Here is a 15487-nt window from a genome sequence, read left to right as displayed (position 1 = left end):
AGAGGGAGAGATTATGTGATGCATGACGAGCACACCACAGAGGTGCACAGCTGCCTGGAAAAGAGTTTGGTTGTACCTTTAGTCTTCAAATTTATGAAGGATGGATCCATGCCTATTAGATCTATGTTTATATAAAGAATGTCCAGCCTTTATGAGGTATTTAGCCACATTACTGTTTCTAAATAATGTCAGAGGCATATTTCTACATGAGATATGATCCAAACAATGTGCAACTAATACTGGTGCAGTTTATATATAACTTATAGTAGTTCTGTAAAATGTGCATTTACTTACAGATACACAAGACAGCTTGTTAAATGCTGAGACTGATGGCACATTTTAGTTCTTGTACTTTAACAGGTAAACCATTTGGGAGTTGCATAAAATTGGAGCAAAAGTAACACACAACTTGGAAGCCAACAAATGGGTAGCCTAGCTAATACTGTAAAAAGTTACTAGTAGTAAAATTATAATCCAGTGAACAGTTCTAGACATACATTTATTTAAAGCCATCACTGAATAATTTGTCTTTGTTCCATTTCCAAGAAAAAAAAATATTCACATTTACTGAGCAATTCCTAATGGTAACATTGTGGTATGCAAGTATGACAGTAGATTGTTATGGTTTTTAACAAATGCAATACTTGAACATTTAATGTTCTAAAATCAATATACTTTGCAGCATAAATATGTGTAGCTATGACTTTTGATAATATCAGTGTTATACTTGGCCTCTGATGTCCTATGTGTTCTGTAAAAAAAAACTGTCACCCATACTTATGAGAAAGCTTATCTGCTAGGTTTCCTGTTTTGTACAATTTTATGAAGAGGACTAGTCCCTTCATTATCAACTGCATTCACATTAGCGCCACATAAAATTAAACGTGCAATGACCTCAGAATCAGGGAAACTGCAAGCAGCATTTATATGTATGTCATCGAATGGTTTCATTGGGGTAAAAGCGAGGTGCAGCATACTAGAACCATCCTGAGTTCTAGGTTCCAGATGAATCAACCTGCTTATCTGCTCACTGATTCTGAACTTTTCATCTTCATTGCAAACTAATTTAGTGGAAATACATACCAGGTACAAAAATATATACAGGGTGAACTCATAACTGTCATTCACTGCCATTATGCTGGTATGTTCAGTATTTACATCCCTACAAGTTTGTCTTTCTATTTCTTTTGCTGTGTAGCTCAAAACTTTTTCTAAATAAGAAGGATTTATTGATTTATTCAAATAAAGCATGTGAGAAAAAATTTGTACTAATCGGAAAAGTTCTTCATGAGTATCTATGTTATTTTTCTGTCTCAAATACAAAGCATGCAACCACAAGTTAATACAAAGATCATATTCTCCTTGTTCTGCATACACCACTCCTCGGTATGTGATGGTATTAGTAACCATAAAGTTCTCTGAGCCTAAGATTCGTTCAGCTGCCATGAGGCCTTCCATGTGCATAGCATCCTTGTTTTGTTTTATGGCCTCCAGCTCCTGTAGGGTTCTGCATTCAGTTCTATTGTTATAAGCTTCAAGTGGAGGAAGAACTTCTTTCCCAATGATATTATTTGGATTTTCATACCTTTCCAACATTGCTATATAGAAATAACAGTATGCTTTAGAATTGCTGTAATATTTTGGATTATTAGCAAATGATGCACCCAGAAGTTCCAGTAACCGAATTCTGCTTGCTCTGTCAAAGTTCAGGTGACAAAGAAAAAATTCTACCACATCAGCTTTACAGCTTTCTGCAGCTGCTTCTAAAGGGGTCATTCCATAATGGTTCTTTACCATAACAGCCTTATAGTTTAGTAATTCTCTTACAATTTCTAAATGCCCCTTTTCAGCAGCAAAATGCAATGCTGTATTCCCACAGCTAGTTTTAGCATTAGGATCAGAGTGCTGTGACAACAAGTATTTAACTACTTCAGTATGACCTCTGTGAGCTGCAATCATAAGGGATGTACTCCCATTTAAGTTAGGTATATGGATATTGGCAGAGTTCTCTACAAGGAGCTTTACAATGTCCTGTCTGCCATCAAAGCATGCAGCCCTGAGTGGTGTAGAACCAGTTACTGTAATATGGTTGACATTCATTCCATGGCTCACGAGAAGCTTAACCACTTCCATATGTCCAGCTCCTGCTGCATACCACAATGCTGTGCCTCCATCGTCATCATACAGAAAACTGTAGAATAATGAAAGACTGCATCAGTAAACTTAGATTGTCAAAAAATTATTTTTGATATATTACATATGAGAAGCTTCACTTAATCTCGTTTAAGTCGGTATTCCATATTGCAGCAAAGTCTGTACATGTAATCACATCAATAAAATGTCTACTTCTGTATATAAATTGAGTGAACAGCTAGTTGTGTCAAATACTTGCCATAAGAGCAGATCTTGAATAAAGACATCATCTGTGAAATAAGATATAATAGATGGTTTACTTACCTCATGAACTGTTGATCTCTACCAAGTATCTCCAAGTAGCTGTATATCTCACAGTGATGTGTGTCTAGATGTTAGCTTTAAAAAGTAACACTGGGCAGCTCCATCTTAAGTTCTTAAATACATAGAAGGGCATATGTAATTAGGTTGACTCTGTGGTGTGCAGAGATAGAGTCCCAATTCTTAATATCAGCCACAGTACTGGGGGAGTCAGGCAGTAAGGGAAAAGAGTGAAGAGGTGGGGCCTGCTCACCTCTTTTGGTACTGCACACACTCAGGGCAAATAGAACACTAAATTGTCCTGCTGGAGACTGGAAAAAAACACCTCTTGTACTTTGGGGAAGGGGCAGCGCTACTTGGAGGAATGCCCTTGTGGAAATGAGGGAGCATCCTCTATGGTCAGCCTAATGCATGTCCCCTCATCAGTGCTCTGTTGTATACATGCAGGGATAAGACCATAAAAGCAAGAATCTTAAATCAAGCCTGATAACTGTCTCAATGGTGGTTCTTCCCAGTAGACCCATGCCTCAGTGATGAGGAAAAAACATATCAACTGACCAGCTGGAGAAAGCTGATGACTGATAGAGAGCAGGGGCAAAGGCAGCAAAAAAACAAAATATGTAATCACAATAAAGTGTTGATTGTGGGTGCACTGTGCTATGTGGCAGAAGTCTTTGTACATGCCTCACAAAATGTATTATTATTATCATTATTATTATTATTATTTTTGTCTTTTATTAACTAGCTAAGTGGAAGTGAGCTTGTCTGAAGACCCTTTTCAGCCAAGGAATGACAAACTATTACATTATATAAAACAAAACAGTATATAACAGTAACAAATAACATTTTGCATTTTAACTATTGCTAGGTTTAAAAACTGCACGGCTGACATTAAAAAGCACACCAGCATAGTTAAAAGCAGCCAGAAAATTCATGCTTAGAAAATATAAACCATTAACAAATAACAATTACGTTTAGTGATAACAGAAGTAATAGGAATTAACCAGAAGTGAGAAGGTATTTATACTGTGTAGATCCAGTAAAATAATTAAGAACAGCTTTCTGGACAAGATAAAAGATTAATACAGTTTTGATGCCTTCTGGTAATTAGTGCCAGAAAGCAAAAGTTTTTGAAATATTATTTTATTGATAGAACACAAAAAGGTTTACATAAGGTGGTAGTTCAAAAATGAAGTCCCTACAGGCGGTTACTGATGAGTGGAAACAGTTAGCCTGTCAGGGTAGAAGGTTAATTGGAGGGCACTGCAAAAAGAACTGCAGCTCTTTTTGCATTGAGAAGATATTACTTGAAGTTAAAATGCAATGCAGTGGTGAGTCTGTTAAGTAGATGTTAAAAGTGACAATGTCTTTTCAATGCTGTTTGAAGGGTGCAAGCATTTGGGAAAATCCAAAAATGATAAGAGGAATAGCATATTCAAAGTTCAGGTATGAGGACACTTGGCCATGGCTTTATGGGTTTCTGTGGTGAAAAGACTAGTGAGCTTATATGAATGTTTATGCTGATTAAGTACTTTGCCAGCTAAGCAGTCCACAAGTTTAAGGAAGGATAAGGTAGGATCAAATTTAACAACAGTATAACATTCAGCAAGGAACTTATATACAGAGGAGAAAGCACTGTTACGAGTCTGTGTCATTCCAAATATCTTGGAGTTGGTTTGGGGGTACCAACTTAAGCTTAATGTTTGTGAACCAGTTGCAAATGCTGAGAAAATTTGCTTGAATGGAGGTTTGTAAGTCAAGGCAAGGTAATTTTCTGTGCTATTCAGTATGGTGAGTCACCACATTAAAGAACAATATGATAAAGGGAAAGTCAGAAGGGAAATTATTGCTGAAAATGGATAACACGATTGGTTCAAGAAATGAACTCTAAAGAACACCAGTCTAGATAGTGGCAGTAAAGGATAGTGAGCTTCCAAAACAGATGTGAATACCTCTGATGGACAGGATAGTTTTAAATTAATGAAGAGTTTTACTTGAGAATTGATACTTAACAGATGAAGAAAAAGTAGTGGGTGATCTGACATGTAAATGCCTCAGAATAGGGCAGATCCATATAAAGTGCAACTTTGCAGGAGCCCAGCAAGTCTTCCACTTGGTCAGGGTGAAACACAAGTGCTTTTGCTGCAGAAATATCTTTCTTGAAAATCAGTTGTTACAGTGAATAACTCACAGTACATTAACTTATTCAGGAGTGTCATCTGTTCAGAAAGCTAGACTACAGATATAATTCCAATTTCCAACCAGTGAGTAGTAATCTAGAGTAATGAACAGAAAATGATGCAGCATTCCAATGTATGCTACAAGTATTATGTCAGAATGAAATAATAAAGAAGGATTTAGACATTCTGGACAGCATCCATAAAAGGTATAGGAATGCAGTAAGTCCTAAGAAAGCAATAAATAAATTGCCTATTTTTTTGAGATGGTAAAACTGGTGTTCATATGCTAGTACTAGACTATCAGCCCTAAAGGGACATTTTGAACCTAGCCATGTTTCCCGTTTGTCACCTGTCTTTGTAATCCCATCGGTGTTTAACTATCCTTGCCAAAGCTATTTTTAAATACTTCTCATTTGTAGCAGATTGCTTTGTTTGGGTCTTGCCTTCACTGTATTAGGGGTCTCTACTGTAAGGCAGGGCATTTATAGTTCATAGGTAGGTACTAGGCTATTGGCCCTAGGGCCTATATAAGCCTAGGAAAGGGTACCTTGGCTTTCGCCACCCAAGAAAAAATATTTTCCTGTGCCACTTTCGAGCAGAGCCACAGAAGTGATACTCAGGGTGAATTTCCTATCTCCCATCCAATCATCAAGATTTTTCTTGAAGACTGCTAATGAGGAGCTTTGTTTGATATAGATAGGTAGTTTGTTCCAGAGTATGGGAAGTCTCTGGGACAGAAATCTATCCCTCCAGCATGTTTTGTTTATTGTGGTGACAAGGTTTAGGTCCCTAGAGCATGTAGTTCGTAGGGATTGGGATTTCTTTAAGTGGAGCATGTCTAAAAGCTCTGGCTTTGACATAGCTTTTTGTGTTAGGCAGAGATCGCCTCTGAGTAGGTGATATGTGACAGAGTAAAGCTGCAGTTTTTTGAGACGGTCTGAGTAGGGCATCTGTTTGAGGCCAGTAATCCTCTTTGTGAGGTATTTCTGTGGCCTTTCCAGTTGTTGTAGATGTCTTGTGAGGTACATAGCAAAAGGGGCATTGTACTCTATAATGGGTCTAATGAGTGATGAGTAGAGGGGAACAATGACCTCTTTTTTCCTGGATGAGAAACCTTTTGCGATGAGGTGTGCCATGTAGATGGATTTCCTGACTACTGTGGCGATGTGATTATCAAAGGAGAGATTACTGTCCACCTGTGTCCCAAGGTCTGTTATCACACTTTCGGTGTTAAGTAGACTACCGCCTATGTGGTAGTTCATGGGGACAAAGTTTTTACCAAAAGGGATGACAATGCACTTTTTGGCATTGAGCTTGAAACCATGGCTTTGACACCAGACATCTGTCTCAGCGAGGCCCTTTTGTAGGATGTCCACATCTTTTGGACTTTTGATTATGGCTCCTAGTTTGCAGTCATCTGCGAACTTAGTTAGCCAAAGACCTTCTGTGTTGGCCTGTACTTCAAAGAAGTAGATACCAAACAGGAGAGGACCCAGGACTGAACCCTGTGGTACTCCACTTGTCACTGGTCTGAAGTTGGATTTGGAGTCTGCTACTTTCACATTTAATCATTGCCTCTACTCATTAGGAGGACAGGGGCCAGCTCTGGCATAAATTTCCTATTTCCCATCCACTAGTCCAAATTACTCTTAAACAGGAGCATGGAAGGGCTATGTTTTATGTATATGGGGAGTTTGTTCCACTGTAGTGGTATTGTCTGGTATATGAACCTGGTCCTTCAGATCATTTTTTTTTTATGTTGAAGGAAGAGGTTGAAGTCTCTGGACGAGGTATTTCTAATACCGTTTAACATGTGGCTGTGCAGTATGTCCATTAGTGCTTGGTCTGTGGATGTCTTAAAGGCCAGGCATAGGTCATCTCTTAGTAAGATGTATAAGGCATAGTATAGTGACAGGGCTTTGAGGTGATCCATGTAGGTCATGTACCTTAAGCCCACTATTCTTTTTGTAAGGAACATCTGTGAACACTCCAGTCATTGCAAGTGACTGGACAGGTGCATACCAAAAGGGGACATTGTACTCTATGATGGGCCTAATGAGAGCTGAATAAAGTGTGACAATTACATATCTGGACATAGATGCTATCCCTTTATTTATAAGCTGCAAAATATAGAAGGACTTCCTTACAACAGTGGACGTATTACTCTAAAGCTAAGTCACTGTCAACAAATATGACCAAATCCCTGACAACTGTGTCTACTGTTAGGGGTGTATTGTCAATGTGATAATTTCCTGGGGTAATTAACTTTCCAAACTACACAATAATGTAAATTTGGACATTTAGTTTTCGTTCATGACTCAGACACCTCAGACACCATTTATTTGCTGGGACAAGCTCTCCTGTAGGATTGCTGAATCCTTGGGGAATTCAGTGACTGCACCCAGCTTGCAGTCATCCACAGACTTGGTCAACCATAGGTCCTTGATGTTTGCTTTGACTTCTGAGAAGTAGATGCTAAATAAGAGCAGCCCCATAACAGAGTCCTGTCTGACTCCACTAATGACAGGTCTTTTTGTTGAGGTGTCAAGCCCTATCCTGAATTCATGTGTCCTGTCAGCCAGTTTCAAATCCATTGGGTGATGTAGCAGGGTTTATTCCTAGCTTGGGGCACTTTTCCACAATGCCCAAGTGGGGTATAGTGTCAAAGGTCTTGGTTAGGTTCAGGTCAAGGCAAGCAAAGTGTGCAGCCTTCTCTTCATTCATCACTTTGATGATTTGATAAAATCTACCAGGTTAGGTGGATATGACCTGCCCTTGAGAAATCTAAACTGTGATTTGTCCTGTGTCCTTATTAATTAGTTCCATGATAAGTCTTTCTGTGGCTTTATTGAGACTGATCAGACTTGTGGAATGGTAATTGCATGGGTTGGTGAATGCCTTCTCCTGTGTGGGGGCAAGACTGTTGCTGTTGTCTATTCACTTGGAATGAAGTCAGTCTGGAGGCTGAGGTTGAAAAGTGTCAGTAGGGGCATAGAAATAAATTATTTCATGCTATTAGGATGCATCCTGGGATATTGCCAGGGCCCATTGATGCTGTATGCTTGGACTTTGAGATCACCTCCAGGACTTGGCCCTGTATGACAGCTGGGGTTGCATGTTTTCCTGATACATCTTGTGAGATTACCACCAATGGGGTTGAAGTCTGAATTGAATATGGCAGCTAATATGTTTGCCATATCCACAGCTTCTGTATAGGTGGCACTATTTATAATTATCTCAGCTCACTGCAGTGCATTGTTCTTAAGACTGCAGATATAACTGAAGAAGGCTTTGGGGTTATCTATGGCCTGGGTGGCTATTTTCTTCCCAGATTTGGCCTTGGTAAGTTTTTAATGTGTCCCTAAGTTGCTTGTTTAATTTGATGATTAGATTCTTTTTTTTTTTTGTTACACCTTTTTTATTTTTGCTTATTATTTTCTTCCCTTTGTTATAAACCTAATTTATGCTAAGATTCCAGCAGGGCGGTTTGTTTTTAGGGTTTGCTTCATTCTTGTTTGATTTGGGTATGGCTGCTTCCATGCAACTGCACATATGCTTTTAAACGTTAGCAGGGTATGTTTCCACATAAACATCAGAGATTTTCATTTGAGGGCATTTCAGTCTAGCCAGGAAATTCCTCAGAAGTAGGAAGTTAGTCTTGGAGAGGTTTTTTAGAAGTACCTTGGTCTAGGTGAGACTCTGCTTTTTTTCTTTATTATGAGGGAGATGGCTTTATGGTCAGACTGAATGAGTGAGAATGTTACATTGGGGAAAGAGCATTATTTACCCATATTAGTGAGGACATGATCAAGGATGCTGTCTCCCCTTGTGGGTACTCTTACTAGTTGTTAGCATTTGAAATAACAAGGTCCAGGAATCTCTGAGCATGCACTTTAGTGGTGGTATATGTTTCTCGCTCTCTGTGGCTGGATAGTTGAAGTTGCCCTGAAATAAGGTATTTGGATTAATGCTGAGTGGCTCCAATTTGTTTTGTTAGGCACTATGACATTCTTGAGTCAAGACATTTTATATCTCGCCAAGATATGGCAAGGGGCTTTGTTGATGATAAACTGAACATGAAGGATCTCAAGGACTGCTTTACCAGCCTTGATATAAGCCTTTTCCAAATAAGGAATGAGCTACCTTCACCTTTCTTCCCTTAAAGTATAATGGCTCTTCTAAATATATGGAAGGCCCTGCAGTGTTGGAATGCTTTCTGCAAGTTGAACCATATCTCAGTCACTACATATATATCTATGCCTTCTAGAGTGAGGAGGGCTTGCAAAGTAGAGTTTTTTTTGCTAAGACTTTTAGGACTGATCAGTAATACCTTTAAGTTTTCCTTATTTTGTTTTGCTATTTGTTTGATCTGGTCTGCATTGCCCAAAAATACACAAAAATAAATAAATAAATGACAAGAGTAAAATACAAGCAGTGAAAATGTTTAATTCTTCTTGGTCCTGTATACAGTGGTCTGGGTGCCAAGCCCTTCAGAACTTTCATGCCCACTGAAAACGGGAGGGTAGACCTCTTTAACAGGTCAGTGCTATTTAACTAGAAATCAGAGGTAACATAAATCAAAAATAAGAAGTATGGAAGGTGGGAGCAGTGATCTGTTCAAACATTTACTAGATGCATATTAACTCTTAAGGATCACATTTAATCTACTGTCAAGTCTTCATGTTTTATCTTTGGAATATCAGCTGTATCAAGCATCTTATTCCTCCTGGTCATCTTCATGCATTTGTGTCTTCATGATTGGATTATTGGAATGCTTTATGTTGGCTTGCCTGGCACTGACTTAGCACATCTTCAGCTTGTTCAGATTTCTTCTGCATGTCTTCTTACACGAGATGAGCGTTACCACTATATTTCTCCAATTTTACATGGCCTTCACTGGCTTACCATTTAAACAACTGATTATTTTTAAGATTTTAGTAATGATTTATCTTGCCATTCACAACTTAGGACCTTCATACTTAACAAATTTGCTGCAATTTTCTAATTTATTTATTTATTTATTTATTTTACATTTGATTACCAGGAATGTCCGACTGGACACGTCTTTTTTCAGTGGAGGCCCAGGGACAAAAGCTACGCATTTAGTAAACATCACAATATACATTAGGATAGTGATAAACATTTTGTCCTACACATGTTTTTGAACAAAGGTAAAGATATATCAAATACATAACACATATGTTTACAGAAATGCAACATGATACAAGCATTAATAGAAATACAGAATCTAATCTAATTTTAATATGTCAAAGAGCTGAAGAGGAGCAAATTCAGTGTACTACAAGTCAGAGCAGAATATAATTTCGATGTCTATACCAGGAAGAGATACATTGGTTCCCCGGTGGACAGGATGAGAGGGATAGAGAAGAATAGAAAGTTTAAGCTTTAGCTGTTACTTTAGCAGTAGAGAGATGGAACCAATGGTGGACAGGAGTAGAAGAAAAAAAGAAAGGTTTGTAGTTTAGCTGCTGAGTTTGTAGTGGAGTAGTGGATAGTATATTAGGTTAAGTGTATGGACTAGCCTTGATTAGAACATGAAGAATCTCAGAAAGACTTTGCATTCCACCTCTATGTAACTGCCTGTTGTTCCTTTCTGCCATCTTTGACTCTTCTGTTTGCCACTCTATTAGTTACCAGAGTCCTTTACTATAGAACCTTGACCCCAAGTGACCTCGTGATTCACTTATTCTGGTGGGCTTTAAGAGAAGCCACAAATCACATCTTTTTGATCTTGTTTTTAGTTAATGTTTTTATATATTTTTGTTGTTTTTTTTTTTGTTTGTTTGTGTTTGATAAATGTATAGTACCTGGGATTAGGCACTTTAATAAACTTGAACTCTGTTATTAATTTAAATTTACTTCCACTTCTGCACTATGTTTATCATTAAGTCACTGTTGTAGTAGCCTATGCTATATGGGTAAAATACCATAGCTTATAAAGTTTGAGAGGAGGAAGGATGACAGTCCAGAAGCCACTGGAAAATATTCCTAGCAAAGCCTGATCTAGACCTGGAAAAGAAGTCTAGGTTGTAGTGCTTTATAAAGGTATGCATACAGGATAAAAGTTGCTTCCTCTTGAATACTTCTAGAGTCCACCCTTTCCAAAAAGCCACTGATGAAGCCAAGCCTCTACTAGAATGAGCCTTGACCCTACCTGGAATTGACTTGTTATGGTGGGAAAAACAAAAAGAAATAGCATGGAACAACCATTTGGAAACTGTCTGCTTTTTCACTGGTTGTCCTTTTTCCATACCACCATAAGAAATGAACAATTGATCAGTATTTCTGATAGATTCAGTTCTGCCAAGATAGTGTCTGAGCTGTCTGAGGAAATCCAGAGTGTTAAATAATTCTTTTACTTGTATTTGTAGGTTCTGGAAAGAGGGAGATGGATAGCTTGACTCAAACACAGACATAATTTTAGGTATAAATGAACGATCAGTTCTCTCAAAGAAACATTATATTTGTGGAAAATGAGATAAAAGGCTGGCCCATAATAAGAGCTTGCAACTCAGATACTTTTCTTGCAGACATCAGTGCAATCAGTAACACTATTTTCCTTGTTAAGTGCTTCAAATCAGCATGATAAGTTGATTCAAATGAAGCAATGGTTATTTTTTTCCAAAACAGAACTAAGATCCCAAGGAGAAGCCACCTGATTTCTAGGTGGATGGGTATGCAGAATCCTCTTCAAAAACATCTTGACATGTGAGTACATGGAAAGAGGAGTTACATGGGCACTTACACTGAAATGGCTGAGAAATGTACCTTGAGATAAGAATAAGAAAAGTCATTGAATAATAACTCTCACAAATATTGCAGAACCAGAGAGATGTTATCTTTAAAAGGATCTTATTTCTTAATGTGGCATCAACTAGAAAACCTTTTTCATTTGCTAATACATGATTTCCTAGTAGCAAGTTTCTTTGCCACCTTTAATCCATGCTGTGCATCTCGAGAACATTTTGCCTACAATATATAAAGATTCTTTCATCCAGGCAATTAGTTGAAATTGTTTAAAGCTGTGATGCATCAAACAACACTTGTCTTGTGTAAGTTGAGCCAGTCTGTGAGAAAGCCTGTGATAACTTGAGGTGTTCCCCACAGATGGACCAAATCCTGGAAGAATCCCTGATTCAGTTTCCATTTGTAAGGGTCTGTCCTAGTCCTGCTCAGCTTGCCTGCCACACACTTTTGCTCTGATGGGATGTAAAATTCCTGTAGAGTGGGATAGTGCCATAAAGTTATATCCCATGCTAATATGGCTAGTCTGTACAGGAGGTAAGATCTGGTTCTCCCTTTTTGTTTATGTACCACATCACTGTGATGTTATCTCTACCCACTTAAAAGGGTCCTAGGGAATGACAGATAATTAAGAGAATTGTCAGTGTTTATAAGAGGTAACATGTATTTTATGTTGATGCGTTTTGGCCTATCATTTATGTTCCAAAGACCCTATACTTGTACACCCATCGATTCTGCTCCCCAAGCAAAATCTGAGGCATCTGTGTGACTAACTGCGCTGGAGTAGGAGGGGAGAATGGGAGACCTGGATTTTGAGAAATGTTTTTTCCACCACATAATGTCCCTTTTCACAAATCCTAAAACTAGAATTAGAAAAGTCAAAGAGTATTAATACTCAGACCATAGCACTGTATCTTTTTTATGTGGAGTCTTGCAAGCAATATCATGAGACTCATAGAATCTATAATACCCAGACTGCTGAGGAATTTCTTTGCTGAGACAGAAGTCTGAGTGACAGACTCACAAAATAGATCTAAATACAGATGTATTGCTTTCCTGTGGGGGGAAAAAACTATTTGTACTAAGGTGTCTAGTAGACAACAAGAGAAAAACATTCCTGTGAATGGGAGTCAGAAAATACTTCTGAATGTTTTCTTGGAATCTTAGCTTGTGAATGAGATCCCTTACCTAAGAAACAGATTTGTGGCACTTTAAAAATAGTCTGCAAAAATTAGCAACTCACTTAAATAAGGGAAAAGGAGGATACCCTGCAATCTACAGGGGACTATCATAAGAGGCAGACACTTTGAGAGCACTCTTGGTGCAGTGGATAGCCCAAAGGATAACAGAGGACTGATAATATGATCCAGACACACAAAACCTTAATAAATGACTGAAACTATAAATGAATAGGAATGTGATGATACGCACGTGACTAAGCAACTCAATGAGGAAGAAGGGGTAGTAAGTTGTGAAATGACAGCAATTTGAACTTGGGCACTATCACAAACTGGTTCAGCAAGGAAAAGTCCAGAACTGATCACCAAGAATCGTCTTTCTTTGGCACAGGAAACATCCTGGAATACAATCCTCCTAACTGAGGAGGAGGAGGAACAGCTTCTGTTACCCTCTAAAATGGCATGTGTTGTAAATTAGGAGGAAAGAGAAAATTTTGGTCTGGCAGATAAGAATGAATCCCCTGGAAAGGGGAAAAGCCTCTCACTGCCATCTGTAGCCTTGACAGATAACATATAGAACCCATCTCTCAGAAGCAATCTGTTCCCAAAGAGAGAAATGGAGGTTCAGACTTCCTGAGTGGATTAACGGGCTGCAAGTGGGGGAGGGGGAGACAAAGTCTCTCTTATAGTCATTCTGACTTATTGCATTATCCTTTATTCTTTGTGGGGGAGGGGTGATTTCTTTTTGGAGGCTCCCTGACACTTGCTTTTAGAAATTTGCTTACCAGCATTTTACTAAAGTTAGGCAATGGTGTGAAGACTCCATTGAAAACTTAGATAAGGAGGACTTGAAAGTCTGGAAGATTATTTGAATCAGCATTTCTCTCTCATTAAACTTTTTGATTGACTCCACAGCAGAAGGTCCAAAAGGTAGCTCTCTGACCAAGGAAGAATTAAAAACTTCATTCTTGACATCCTCTAGGAAGTTCTGAGAACACATCTAGGCAAACCTCCTCTAAACAGTTCCAGTGGCAGTAACCCTGGAAGTGGCATCCATAGAATCACAGGCATATTTCAAACAATGAGTAGAGACTTGGAAACAAACTGACAAACTGTATTATACGATGCATATTTCTCCTTACAAGAGAAAACTGAAGCCAAAATATTCCTCATGCCTTCACATTTAACCAGGATAAACATCAATATATGAGCCTGACAAGTGAGAACTCTAGAAAAAAAAACTAGAGCTGTAGAAATGTACACTTGTTCCCAAATGGATCAAAAGCCTTCCCATCCTTGTCAAAAGAGGTGGGATTAGTATTAACAAAATGTATAGAGCAACTGGATTCATAGCTGCTGGGTCAGGCCTGGGATTAGTGTATAAAATCTTAAATGCCAGAGGAACTTTATATAATCTATCTGCTTTTTTAGTGGCAGCAGACTGACTGTCAGAGCAACTACAGTCTGCAACAAAAACATCTTCCAAGGCGGTCAAAACTGGAGTGATAAGGTTCTGGAAATTCCAGTTGTAAAAAAAAATCATATTTTCTAAAGGACTGGGAAACCTCAGTTTTCCAATTAATTTATCTTGGAAACAGACTCAGAGAAAGAGAATCATTCACAGGGATCAGATACCACACTCTCCTCAGAATTTGAACTGGAAATATGTAGAGACAAATCTACAAGCTCCTTCACATTCTCCCACATATTTGACCTCTTGAATTTCTTTGGGGAAAGAGGAACCCCTTTTTTTCTTACCAGAAACAGTCTTAAAAGAATGGTCATGAGCTTTCACTAAACCCTTGGCTAAGCCTAATAAATTGTTTTAACTTTATTTTTGACAGGAATTTCTGAAGAAACAGATCCAGAATTTCCAGGAAAAATCTCTCTAAGGACTTGTCCTGCCCCTTTCCCAGAACTGACAAGAGTGGCTCTCCCTTACTTGCTGAAGGCACACCAACAAAAGCAGGGGACATGTCTAATCCTTGGTCCATGGTGGCTATAGGGACTGCACCAGGGAGATCAGAGGAAAATGATGAGTGGTCTGAGTAACCAGCTTTGGCCACAGCAGAGTCAGCAACCTCTGGCTGAGGTAAACTACCAGCCTACTGTGGTGGCAAATGCTGCTTAACAATATTTTTCTTTTGGTGGCTGGAAGAAGGTACAACTGAGTTACCAGTAAGTTGTTCCATGATCAAGTTGAAGAAGTCACCTAATTACTAGACAGGCTTAGCAGAAACAGTTGGCAAAAAAGGTAAGATGTAAAAAAGTAACTTTTTCCCAGAAAAAAGCACAGTAAAAAGCACCTAAACACTTATCCCAGCCCCAAAAAGTAAAATAACAGACTTTCCACAGAAAAAGCAGTTTTAAATAACTTTTAACAACTTTTTATGACATACAGTCAATAAAAAATATGTGCTCCCTAGCTCAAATATTATTCTTTTACAGAAAAGTAAGTTTTCTGTGATAAATAAAGTGGATGGTCTCCCCTCAAAAAAGGAACTTATCTGGACAGAAACAGAACAGTGTTAGATGACCACTGATCCTCAAAAGGCTGCATAGGAGCACTCTTCTTGGTTGCAAGAAAGCTCTGAAGGACTTGGCACCCAAACTTGAGTTTTAGTTAGCTCAGCTCAACCTGACTAATGATTTGGGCACATGAAAGATTCCCTGAAGTTTTGGAAGCTGTCCGGCTGTTATAACTTTAGCAGGATATAACCCATATAGCTCAGGCTACTGCAGCAGTAATCATAATGATGAACAGCATCCTGGAATAAAACCCTTCCGCTAACTAAGAAGGCAAGCATATGGCAAATGACAGAAGAGAAGACAAGAGTCTGGTCTAGCAAGTGACGAGAAATCCCGTGAAAGGAAGCGAGTGACTCCTACTGCCATCTGTAACCTTGATGG

The 15487-nt window shown here is 38.6% G+C and overlaps 1 protein-coding gene across 2 annotated transcripts in view; it reads right to left on the bottom strand.

The window, feature by feature from the left end:
• Window positions 1-480: 480 nt before the first annotated feature.
• LOC122806815 (protein fem-1 homolog B-like) overlaps window positions 481-15487 on the bottom strand; it is a 263391-nt gene continuing 248384 nt past the window's right edge. For both annotated transcript variants that reach the window (XM_044077554.1, XM_044077555.1), the window contains exon 3: window positions 481-2191. In XM_044077554.1, the coding sequence (XP_043933489.1) occupies window positions 790-2191 (1402 nt within the window). In that variant the 3' untranslated portion in view covers window positions 481-789. The remainder of the gene's footprint in view (window positions 2192-15487) is intronic.

The sequence above is a fragment of the Protopterus annectens genome, chromosome 7.part0, assembly GCF_019279795.1.
Source record: "Protopterus annectens isolate FY-2018-M chromosome 7.part0, PAN1.0, whole genome shotgun sequence".
In the NCBI taxonomy this organism is placed as follows: Eukaryota; Metazoa; Chordata; order Ceratodontiformes; family Protopteridae; genus Protopterus; species Protopterus annectens.
Note: the sequence above shows the minus strand (reverse complement) of the source record. Positions and strands in the feature narration are given on the sequence as shown.